This window comes from Canis lupus, chromosome 7 (assembly GCF_003254725.2).
Source record: "Canis lupus dingo isolate Sandy chromosome 7, ASM325472v2, whole genome shotgun sequence".
Classification (NCBI taxonomy): Eukaryota; Metazoa; Chordata; class Mammalia; order Carnivora; family Canidae; genus Canis; species Canis lupus.
Genome location: NC_064249.1, coordinates 69,172,023 through 69,184,857, shown reverse-complemented (window position 1 = coordinate 69,184,857; position 12,835 = coordinate 69,172,023). Strand labels below are relative to the sequence as shown.

General features: G+C 33.4%; 1 protein-coding gene across 13 annotated transcripts in view; it reads right to left on the bottom strand.

The window, feature by feature from the left end:
* The window catches only part of SMCHD1 (structural maintenance of chromosomes flexible hinge domain containing 1), a 146,596-nt gene that overhangs the window by 76,140 nt on the left and 57,621 nt on the right, over window positions 1-12,835 (bottom strand). For all 13 annotated transcript variants that reach the window (XR_007411638.1, XR_007411639.1, XR_007411640.1 and 10 more), the window contains exons 18-22: window positions 12,677-12,754; window positions 12,477-12,596; window positions 8,469-8,613; window positions 3,592-3,688; window positions 1,940-2,012 (exon numbers count right to left, since the gene is read on the bottom strand). Coding sequence is in view for 6 of the 13 variants with exons in the window: in XM_049111828.1 (XP_048967785.1) it covers window positions 1,940-2,012; window positions 3,592-3,688; window positions 8,469-8,613; window positions 12,477-12,596; window positions 12,677-12,754 (513 nt within the window). In the remaining 7 variants the exon portion in view is untranslated. The remainder of the gene's footprint in view (window positions 1-1,939; window positions 2,013-3,591; window positions 3,689-8,468; window positions 8,614-12,476; window positions 12,597-12,676; window positions 12,755-12,835) is intronic.

Genomic DNA, 12,835 nt, shown 5'->3' with positions numbered 1-12,835 from the left:
GCTCAGCGGTTTAGCGTCTGCCTTCAGCCCGGGGCATGATCCTAGAGACCCAGGATCGAGTCCCACATCAGTCTCCCTGTATGGAGCCTGCTTCTCCCTCTGCCTGTGTCTCTCCCTCCCACCCCACCCCCCTCTCTCTCTCTGTGTGTCTCTCGTGAATAAAATCTTTTTAAAAATTTTAAAAAATTAAAAATTAAAATAAAAAAATACAATTTATGCTAAATGCTGGTAACAAAAATTCACAAAGGACAGTTACTAAAAACACTTTTTGGTAACATTAGTTATTATTTACTTTTTACTATATGCCAGGCAACATGTTAAGTTTTAAGCACTATCTTCATAATCTTCACAATGAGCTTAATAAAGAAGGTCATATTATTATTATCCACATTTTATAAATGAGGAAACTGGAATCCAGAGAGATTAAGTACCTCGTCTAGGTCACACAACTAGTAAACAGCAGGCTCAGGTTAATGTCCTAAGTTATCTGAAACCTCTTGACCATTATCATTATGCCATGCTACCCCCTACTTCACAGTTTTCATTCTCAAATTCAAAACAATGTCAAACAATCTAGTTACTAAGAATTTCACTACCCAAAACTATGCCTTTTAACTAATCTTTAAAATAAAAGCATTGTGTTTAATATGTAACAACTTTTTAAAAAGTTTGCTTCTGTTTGTATATTTATGTATAGATGTAAGTAATCTACACTCATCATGGGGCTCAAACTCAAACTTATGATGTGGAGATCAAGAATCACATGCTCTTCTGACTGAGCCAGTCAGGTGCCTCAACATTTTTATACTTCTACCAGTGTGCTAATTTTGACATCCTTATCAATTTGTGCTTGAGGGAAACCAAACTACTTAAACTTGTGAAAGGACACAGCTAATATGTTTCTTTTCATTTAAAAACAGTACAAAAGGGGGCAGCCCCAGTGGCTTAGTGGTTTAGCGCCACCTTCAGCCCAGGGCATGATCCTGGAGACCCATGGATCTCCATGGGATCGAGTCCCATGTCCGGCTTTCTGCATAGAGCCTGCTTCTGCTTCTCCCTCTGCCTGTGTCTCTGCCTGTCTCTCTGCCTCTTTCTGTGTGTCTCCATGAATAAATAAATAAAATCTTAAAAAAAAAACAGTACAAAAGGTCATATATGGACAAAGATATGATTATAGTATTATCAGAAAGAGCTAAAACTGACACACCAAGCGCTATTATGTTTTACAAGACACGCAGTTCTCACTTTGCACAGGAGTGTGTTAATGAGAACTCATGCATACTGAACTGTGCTGTCTACCATTCCTTATCACAAAACCTTGCAAAGTGAATGTTGCTTATATTATTAGCTCATTCAATCCTCACAACAACCATGAGAGAGTAGATATTTCATTTTACATGAGGAAACTGAGGCACAGGACAAGTTTACCTAGCTCATAAGTGTTACAGCTTAGATTCAAACTCAGAAGAGTTATCAGAATGTACTCTTTGAACCTATCTGGAAGACTGCCTCTCAAATTAGCCAGCATTTCCTATCCTGTATTACTTTAATGTAACTTTACTATCAGGTTGTTAAGTAACTAACAAATTAACAACATAAATGCATGAGAAACTTTTCTTAAGATATGAAAGAAACATTTACAGTCATATCAGAAAAGATAAAAAAGGTCAGTTCTAAAATAAGCCTAATTAGTATATCTCTTAAGAGTAGTTCCTTAATATTATCAACATTCACACTTTTCTCCCGATTACTTTTAGAACTTCCTGTCTTCCTAAATATTTTCCTATTTTTTCGATTACTCATTTTTGTCTGTGCTATACTTGACATTCAGATGTATTTTCAAGACTTATACCATAACAAAAAACACTTCATCTTAATATATTTTATAATAAGAATACTATTTAAAGGTAAATATTAGAAATATTTATTAAAATATTACCTGGTAGTAATCTAATTTTTAAAATCTGTGTGTCTTCTTTTAAACCCGGCAGAATAACCTTCAAATTAAAATTCTGTTGAAAAAAATTATTTTAATTAAATCCAACTGCTAAATAGCTCAGTAGTTTAACAACTGATGTTGTTGGTGTCTCTTTTATTCCCTCACCTTATCCCCTTTAACAAGAGTGAAATGTTTACACTATAATGACCTACATGTGTTCAAAGCAATTTAGGAAAGAATTGCTCATAGTAATAGATCAGGGACTCTCAGTATATATTCTAATAAGAGTATATCATAAGACTGTACTTGATTATTTGAACTTTATCTAAAATTGCTATTTAGTTTAATAAGTGCCAAAAATTCTGATTTATTTTTTCATTTCCATAACATTACAGAAATCTATGCAGCAAATTTATATTGAGAAACATGATCATTTATGTCTCTAAGAGATGAAAATGTGGACTCATTGCTTCTTTACAGATAACAGTCTCTTCAAATTCAAAAGGAATAACCTCTGAATAATCAGAATCAAGATGGGCATCATAAAAAATATGGAAAATAGTGAATGAAGTATAAAATAACAAAAATCTAGAAATCTCTAAATTCAATGTGGTATCCTAGATTAGATCCTGGAATAGAAAACTAATTAGTAAAAACGCTGGCGAAATGTGAATAAAGTCCATAGTTTTGTTAATAGTATTATACTATAGTTTTGTTAATAGTATTATACCAATGTTAATTTCTTAGTTTGGATAAAACTTGATAGTTATATAAGATATTAATGGAGGAAACTGGTACAGAGTATATGCAAACTCATTATACTATTTTTCCAACTCTTCTGTAAATATAAAGTTATTTCAAAAAGTTTTTAAAATCCAGAAACTATTTTAGTTTTTTTAGTAAGCTTATCTTAGTAAAGTCAAATTTCCCTGAAATTCAATTCTTTTTCCAGGAAATTCTGAATTCAGAAAGATGTATAGAAATTGATCTTTAGTTTGATTTCATTATATAATGCAGTGTAGTATATGGCATTTAAAGAAATTCGTATGCTCTATTTTAAACACCATTTTGATAGAAAAATTCTGAATATATGTTGTAGGTTAATGGTACAGTGAAGAAAAGATATATATTACTCGTTATTAGCCACAGTATTCCCTTTAGTCATGTAAATCTATTAGGTACTTTATATACCTGACTGAAAAATTACCTTATTGGAATTTATATTTTTACCTTTCCTAATTTTATCTCTCCCAAAAACACATTCCTTTATCCAAATATCAAACCCAGTATGTTCATAAATGTGAACTAAAGTTTCTCATATTTTTGTGTTCTAAAAATATTACTCAAAAAATTTTAAAAGTTGGAGAGAAAAAAAACAGTACTGGGTAACTGTTAATAAAATTGACTCTGAATGTGAAAAGAATGGAATGAAGATGAAGACAGTTAACAAATATTTAATTCATAAATGTAAGTGAACATGTTAGTTTCCTTTAGCAATGTGAATGGTAAGTTTAGTGACATGATCTTGATTAATTCTTAGGAACCCCATATCGTTGTTATCCTGTTACAAAAACACGTCATCCAATTTTAAATTCTCCATTTTATTTTTACAAGAAATAGTATGTATTAAAACATTTATGTACAATGCTTACCTTGCCTTGACAAGAGTTTACAAGGCCCTTAGCTGTAACACCTCGAATCACACAATTCGGTCCTTTGGTTATTTCTTCATAATGTAAAGATAAACCACTGGAAAAAACAAATTATTTTTTAACTTCCCCTCCATTACCTATAAATAAGTTGTATTTTCACATGCCATTCTTGTATTTAATTCACTTTTCTAATAAAAATTTTAAATCTAATAATATTTTTTTAAATTGAATAATTCAACAAGAGAAAATTCCCAAGAACTTATTTTACAAACAAAAATCATCTGTAAGTGATAGCACTGGGCCAAATACTGTAAAAGAAAAATTCTAAAATGTAAAGTTCATTTATTAAATAAGATACAAGGCAGAAAATAATCAAATGCTAGACCATGTATACAGGTCTAAGGAAAGGAAATATACAAATAGGCCAGCTTTAGGGATATCTTCAGACTTCACCATGTATTTTTTTTCAAATCTTTCATCCAGTAAGATATTAGAAAGTTTTTGGCACTTATTAAACTAAATAGCAATTTTAGATAAAATTCAAATAATCAAGTACAGTCTTATGATATACCCTTGCTAGAATATATACTGAGATTCCCTAATCTATTACTATGAGCAATTTCTTTCCTAAATTGCCTTTGACCACATGTAGGTCATTAGAGTGTAAACATTTTACTCTTGTTAACGGGGATAAGGTGAGGGAATAAAAGAGACACCATCGGGGAGAAAAAGCCTAATTTTTCTGAAGAATGGCATTTAAATATTAAATTATAAAATTAAATGGTATGCCTTGTTTGAAAAAAGCTATAAAGTGATGTGTAAGAGAAAATAAGACTCCCTAGGGAAAATGGACACTAAACGCACACACATCTACTTTCACTATCTCTTACATTTCTAATTTGAAAACAAGGGGATTTCTTTTATTTACTATTAAAGGCTAAGAAAAGGAAGGAAAGGAAAAAGAGACAAGAACAATAAATCTCATTTCCTAGAAAACAGGACTTAGTCTCCCAAGAAAACTGAACCCTAAAACAAGCAATGGAAAAAGCTGGAAATCAACGTAATGGTCCAGAATTCCTATGTACCACTCTGGAACTGGTGGTACTACATGCCTCTAGAAGTAGGAGCAAACAAAAAGGGGAAAAGAAAGACTGATCCCCAGATCTTCCCTCTCAGCCTCTGGATGATGACTGGAAGATTAATCTCTGAAAAGGCTAAAGAAGAGAAATCTCTAAACCAGGGAGTAGCAGATAAATTGAATGATAAGGTAAATACTAAACAGAACAGAAGGGGTAATCTTGAATGAATGTATATGGATGCTGAGACCTTCCCAATCCCTTTTCTTGACTAGGAACCTGGACAAACTATTCCCCTCCAGGCAAGAGAATAAAATTATTTTCAAATAAATATTTGAGAAAACTGCCTACCCCAACAAAGAAGACTCCCCCAGTAAAGCATTACAGACATATCATCGTACAGTGCAGTTCATATTCAACAGCTTCTCCCACATTTTAAGTTTCCTTATCTGCTTTTTAGCCAGTTATAAGCAGATGATAAAAAATTACCAGGTTTCTGAAGAAATTAGAAGAAAAAAAAAACCAAACAAACAAAAAGCAACCAGCTTGGAGAAACAAAAATTTTCCATACATGTAATGTTTTAAAAAGCCAAAAAAAAACAACTACCACTCATCAGTGAAAAAATATACTACATTCATAAAACAAGATGATCTACAAAAAAAAGTTCAGAAAACAAAGAAAAATTTTTAGAAATTAAAACAGAGCAACAAGGAAAACCTCAATGGGGAGGTTATAAAGATTAAGCTGAAAAAAAAAATTGTCAGAAAGGAAAAGCAGAACCACAAAAAGAAAAACAGAAAAATTAGGGAAATCAGAGAAACATTCCAGAAGATTCAATACCAAAAAATAAGGATTCCAGAAAGAGAAAACCGTGATGATGGAAAGTAGAGAATAGGGCAACCCAAGTGGCTCAGCGATTTAGCACCACCTTCTGCCCAGGGTGTGATCCTGGAGACCCAGGACTGAGTCCCGCATCAAGCTCCCTGCATGGAGCCTGCTTCTCCCTCTGCCTATGTCTCTCTCTGCCTCTCTCTCTGTGTGTGTCTCTCATGAATAAAAAATAATAATAAAATAAAATAAATAAAAACTTAAAAAAATAGAGAATAAAATACTTCAAATGATGTAGAATCTATGCAAAGATTTATTACTATAAAATTTTGCCATGTTGCAAATTAAAAGCAGATCCTATAAAGAAAGCTTCCAGAGATAATACATGGAAAACACAAAAATGAAAATTAATCAAAGTGAATTTAAATTTATCAGCAACAGTGGAAGCTAAAAAACTAAAATGGAGCAATGATTCATAATTTTGAGGAAAGCAAAAATGGAATAATGCTTTCATGATTTTGAGGAAAATAGCATCCAATTTTCAATTTAATCAAATAGAATAGGGGCACTCTCTTGCAAATGTACTGGATGTGTTTCAGCAAAAGGAGGACATGGCATTCTTTTAAAAACCTGGAGAGCCATGAAAAGTTAAATGCTAAATAAAATAAGCCATGTAACAGACTCAGAATTCAGGAATGTTTCCGTAGGGACCTGAGAGCCAACTCTCTGCAGTGTAATCATCAAAAAAGGTAAAGCCCTATCTCCTAGTTTCCTGGGCCTAACTTCTAGTCAGCTGACTCCAGATTGCAAATCCCACAAGTAGTGATAAAGGTACTTAGTTATTTTATCTTTAAAACATGAATGTAATGAGTTCCAGCAACTTATCCATATATTTCAGTCTTTGCAGTCTCTGTATCAGATTGCTTGTGATAATCATCACATTCTGGTTTAATGTTTAGTCAACAGTAAAACTGTTTTCTTTCTAACTTTATGATGAAGTTTTCTAAGTTGACGGTAGGTTTTGTTTTGATTTCCCCAACACAGAAGACATAGTGAATCCCCAGGATAAAGGTGAAGGAAGATCACAGAATGTGAACTACAATAAGCAAACAAACAAACAAAAAACAATCATTACAGAATGTAGCACATCACAAACTCCAAAAAATATACCTCCACAAAAATGAAACTGCTAGATTATCTATGTACTCATTTTGAGAAGAGATAATTTGGCAGAGAGTTTACAGTTTAATTTGTCATAAACTCAGCAAAGAAAAAAGTACAGTAGCAACAAAGTTGTATGTACAATAAAGTGATTAGTATTTACATCATTGCAATAAAGCAAGCACTACATATTGACCAAGCCACAGTATAACCTTTATTGAGGACCAGAGGAACAGGAAGGAAGCTTATAAATAAGAGAAGTGGCAATAAGAGAATATGTCATTGTCTATAGCCATTGATCAAGAGATAATGCCTAAAACTAAAAAAGGAAGAAATAGCAATATAAAATTTACATATATGGCAGTAATTACAAGTAGATTCAAGTCAAAAAAGTCAAAGGTGGTTCTCTGAGAAGTGGATTGTGAGTGAGATAGAGAGGGCAGAAGGATGAGAAATTGCTTTTTTAAAATAGCCTTATCAAACTATTAATTCTTTAAACTATATGCATGAATGATTTTTAAAAAATTCACCTAACATTGGGGGAAAAATAAACCTACTCAGAAAATGGTTTTTATTGAAGATAAATTCACATGGCTATGCCATCAGGATTTTATAAAATAAGTTTAAAACCCCAAATATAAATATGTATGTGTGACAGAGATTTCCTATTTAAGAATATCCTATCAAGGATAGGATGATGGAGTTATAATCAATAATAGATGTCATATAATGCACTAATATTTTCCATTTGTGACTAGAAGGGATACTTCTAGTGTTTTAAACAAATAATTTAAGTGTTCAGCTCTTTCATTACTGTTTACAGTATTCAAATGAATACAACAGGTCAAAAGATAAGAATCACTTTTTGCAACTTAAGGGGACACAGAACTAAAAACTCATTTTGAATATTTTTTATAACTATATATTGTTTTTCAAGAACTTAAAAATGCTACAAATCTAACTACTAAACTATATCACTAATCTGTGAGCTTCTAGAAGGCAAGTACTATGTCCTTATTCACCTCTATATGTCTAGCTAGCAAATGCCTGGAGTATTGCACATGCTCAGATGTCTAAGAGTGAACGAATACAACACAAGGGGAAAAAAGTACATAGAGACAACAGAAGAAAGCATATATAAAAAGTGGGCTCAAAAGATGAATTTGGCAGCTAATGCAAAAAAGAAACACTTAGCATTCATGCTCTTGAGAATGAACAAGAATTTCTCCCAAGGCACCTTAAAAAGATAACTGAAAATAATGAATACCCTTAGTTATATCATTGGACACACTATGAAGTTTCTCAGAGTTATTTCTTAATATAAGCCAATCACAATACTTTATTAAATAAAGATAAATTCTACAGAAAGACCCAAATATCCATGGAAACCATAAACTTTGTTGCTATGGTTTTATTTTATTTTATTTTTTATTTTTATTTTTTTTGCTATGGTTTTAAAAATGAATTGTATTACCAGGTTCACTAAGTTTAAGGAGCCATAACTTCACATCTTACTTGCAAAAAAAACAATGGAGAAAGAGTTTTATCAGTCTCACCTAAACAACTTTCACAGTAAATTCAGTCAAAACAAACTTTAATGAAGCACTTTATATATGACACTTTATACATGTCACAAAGCATAGCTCGGGGCTAAATAAATCCCCCAGATATCATAAAATACACTAAACACTTTAAATGATAAATGTGACAAACGATAAAAGTTAAACACAGAAGTAATTTAAGCTGAAAGAAAGAAGACTGAATGCTTAGTAAATACAAAAAGTCACATTTAGATTGATCCTTCAAATTACCTTGCTTCAAATACTGGCTGAATATCATTTCCTAATTGACTAGTATGACCAAATTCATCCTGAAACTCCAGAGGGATATTGAATGGGACTCCAACACGAAAAGGAGGATCCATAAGACCAAATGAAAACTTTTCTGGTTTACCCTCTTAAAAAAAGAAAAGAAAAAAAAAAAGTAAACATGAGGAGAAAATTCATTGTAGGTCAGAAATAGCCATATTTTATACACAGGAAACTAAACTATGATAAAGATGGCATTTTAAATCTGTGAAGAACTTCTATAAATTGTATCTATAAGCCAACTGGGAAAAGTTAGATCTTTATCTTACTATATATAAAATTCTAGAAAAAAAATGTGTTCTTAAACTATGAGATTATCAGAATATAATAAAGGATAAATTTTGTAACATTATCATAGAAAAAACTAAGGCAAAACACAATATCCCTTCCCCCACTTATCCGTGGTTAACTATAGTCTGGAGGCAGATCCTACTAATGACATATTATCAGAAGGTCAACAGTAGCCTAAAACTATGTTACAATTCCTAGGTTACTGACCTCAGTTCATCTCACCACACAGGCATTTTATCATCTCACATTATCACAAGAGTGAGTATAGTAGCACAATAAGATATTTTAAGAAAGAAAAAGACCACATTCACATAATTTCTATTACAGTATATTGTTATAATTATTCTATTTTATTATTGTTAATCTCTTACTGTCCCCAATTTACAAATTAAACTTTATTATAGGTATACATATACAGAAAAAAAACAGTATATATACAATTTGATATTATTTGTAATTTTAAGAGATCCACTGGAGGTGGTCATGTAACATATCCCCTGTGTACAAGGGGGACTACTGTATTCAATAGCTATGAAATAATGTTGTGTGATAAAGTTTAAAATATCTTATTAGTTATAATACACAAAGTTAAAAGAGATGCTTTATAGGAGAAAATATGTGCAACATCTACAACAAGGGATTAAAATCCAGAATACATGAAAGTCTTCCATAAATCAGCTATTCTTACAGGTGGTCTCTAGTCAAACAGTTTCAGTCATCCCCTGAGAAATTATTAGAAATGTGTATTCTAGGGCTCACTCAAAACTACTGAGTCAGAAACTCTGGGAGTGATGCCCCACAGTCCAGTGTTTTAAAAAGCTTTGTAGGTGATTAAGACAGAAGGTCAAATGTGAGAATCACAGCTTTACACTATTAAAATCAGCAGAGCAAATGTAAGCTTTCACAGATAACAGAGAGAGCCAAAGATAGGTGAGAAGAGGTGCACAACCTAATAATTAAATAATTTAACCATTAACTAGGATAAATACAGACACCAGGCAGGAATGAGCATAAGGAACTTTGGAACTCTCATGGTCTGTTGGTGAGGGTACCCTGACACACCTTTTACCAGAGCCAATTTGATGGTAAATATATTTAAAACATTAAGGCATATACATGCCAGCTCAGCAATTCTACTTTTTATCCACCCTAGAGAACTTCTAGCACATGTACACAAAGCAGCATTAATTTTTTTTTTCACATAGAAACCCATGGTTAGACAAAAAAAAAAAAAAAACAAACTGAGATTGACTGAAATGTTCATCAACAGAAAACTGCTTCAGGGATCCCTGGGTGGCGCAGCGGTTTAGCGCCTGCCTTTGGCCCAGGGCGCGATCCTGGAGACCCGGGATCGAATCCCACGTCGGGCTCCTGGTGCATGGAGCCTGCATGAAGCCTGCTTCTCCTTCTGCCTATGTCTCTGCCTCTCTCTCTCTCTGTGTGACTATCATAAATTAAAAAAAAAAAAAAAAAAAATTAAAAAAAAAAAAGAAAACTGCTTCAACTATAGCATATCCATACTACGGAATGCATTCTGCAGCTACTAAAAGAATGTGATAGGGGCGCCTGAGTAGATTAGTCGATTAAGGATCTGAATCTTGATCTCAACTCAGGTTGTCATCTCAGGGGTGTGAAACAGCCCCAGGTTGGGCTCCATTCTCAGAGCACAGTCTGCTTAAGAGTCTGTCTCTCCCTCTTCCCCTCCCAATTCATGCTCACTTGCTCTAAAATAAATCTTTAAAAAAAAATAAGAAAGAAAAAAGAAAAGAAAAGAGAAGAGAAGAGAAGAGAAGAGAAGAGAAGAGAAGAGAAGAGAAGAGAAGAGAAAAAAAAGCCCACCTCAGGTCTCCATCCCTCAATACACAAAACCAGTAAATTGCCTTCCTCAGCCCCAGCAACAGATAGAAGGCTTATTCTCTGAGGAAGGTAAAATAGTGCCAAGAAGTGAGGGACAAAAACACTACTAAAAGCATCACATTCTGCTGAAAATATCAAGTGAAAGATTCTATAGTAGACGTGAGACCCCCAACAGTCTTCTCCAGTTTGCTCCCAAAATGCTGGCAGCCAGGTGTTTACCCTCCTCACAGGAGACTAAAATGCTCTATTTGGGGCTTTGAACAGCTTAAAGAGAGAAAACCTAAAAATTCTCATAATCACCCCAAATGAAATAAAAGTTTTCAAATGTCCTATGATTAAATGTAGGCAAATCACCAGTCATGTAAGAGAGCATTTACTTATGAAAGGGCAAACATTAAAAAAAAAAAAAATTAACACAGAGGAAACAGACTATAAATAAAGTTCAAATGCTTCAAAAGACCACCACTATTACTAATACCCTCAGAGAATTATTAAAGATACTGGATTTATGAAGTAAGCAGAGAATGCTTTGAAAAAGGAGTAACCAGAATAAAAAAATGACAGCAGAAAGGAAAAATTCAATAGAAAGTATAGTAGCATGTCATGTTAAAGGAAGCTCCCATTAACACGGGAAAATGAGATGGAAAGTAGAAAAAAGAATATTAGTATACCAGTCAAAATGTTCACTGTCTTTTAATATTAGATGATGTAGAAAATAGAGTAGGAAATCAAGTAATTCAAGAAAAATTTAGAGAATTTAAAATTTCAGAAACCAGAACAACAAAAAAAAGATTCCTAAACAGTTGGGCAACAGGGAAGAGGGGAGACTGAGGTGGGCAGAGAAGCTCACATGCAAAGGTCAAGAATCAGAAAAGCTTTAGGTGCTACAAGCAACAACAGAAGAAAACAATGATGCCTTCAAAAATTTTAAACAGGGTAGCCCGGGTAGCTCAGTGGTCAGCCTGGCGCGTGATCCCAGGGACCCAGGATTGAGTCCCATGTCGGGCTCCCTGCATGGGGCCTGCTTCTCCCTCTGCCTGTGACTCTGCCTCTCTCTCTCTCTCTCTCTCTCTCTGTGTGTCTCTACGAATAAATAAAAAAAAAATTAAAAAAAAAATAGGACCATGAAGTTGCAACGACTTGGATGGAGCTAGAGATTATAATGCTAAGCAAAATAAGACAGGGAAAGACAAATACCATATGATTTTACTCATATGGAATAAAAGAAACAAGCAAAGGGGAAAAAAAAGAGAGAAGGAAAGGCAAACCAAGAAACAGACTCTTAGAGAACAAATTGATGGTTACCTGAGGGAATATGGGTAAAGGGATGGGTTATATAGGCAAGTGGATAGGATTAAATGGGGATTAAGGAGTGAACTTGTGATGGGGACTGTGTGGTGTATAGAAGTGTTGAAGCACTGTATTGTACACTTCAAATAGTATTACACCGATTAAAAGTGGAATTTAAGGGCAGCGGTTCAGCGCCGCCTGCAGCCCGGGGTATGATCCTGGAGACCCAGGATCAAGTCCCACATCGGGCTTCCTGCATGGAGCCTGCTTCTCCCTCTGCCTGTGTCTCTGCCTCTCTCTTCGCTCTCTTTGAATGAATAAATAAATCTTTTTTAAAAAAAGTGGAATTTAAATAAAAACTTAAAGAAGAAATTCGATTATGGAGCAGAATCATAGGGCTATTTTAAGATTATGATGATCCCACAACTGGCCAAACATCTTTTATTATCTATTATCCCTTTACTGAAAATGACACTTTCGGTATAATATGTAGGCATATAGTGTTTCACTTACCTTTAACAGAAAATTTAATTGCTTTTGAAGGTAGTGGTCTTCCTGCATAAGTGTCTGCATTACTTTCATTCAATACAACTTGTAATTTCAATGTATAATTCCCCAACTTTTGAATATTTTCTGTACAAATTAAGAAGAAATTAAAAATCAAGTCAACAGAATTACTGATACAATTTTTAACATTCAGAATAATAACTCACCCATTTTTTTAAACCAGTAAGGCCATTTTCCTCCATGTTGACTAATATGTGAAATGATTTCTTTATTTCCATTGGAAGCTTAATAAAAGAAAAAAGAAATATTTATACCTTGAGAAACTGAATACACAACATGAGTATGAAATGTCACACTGGCATCAA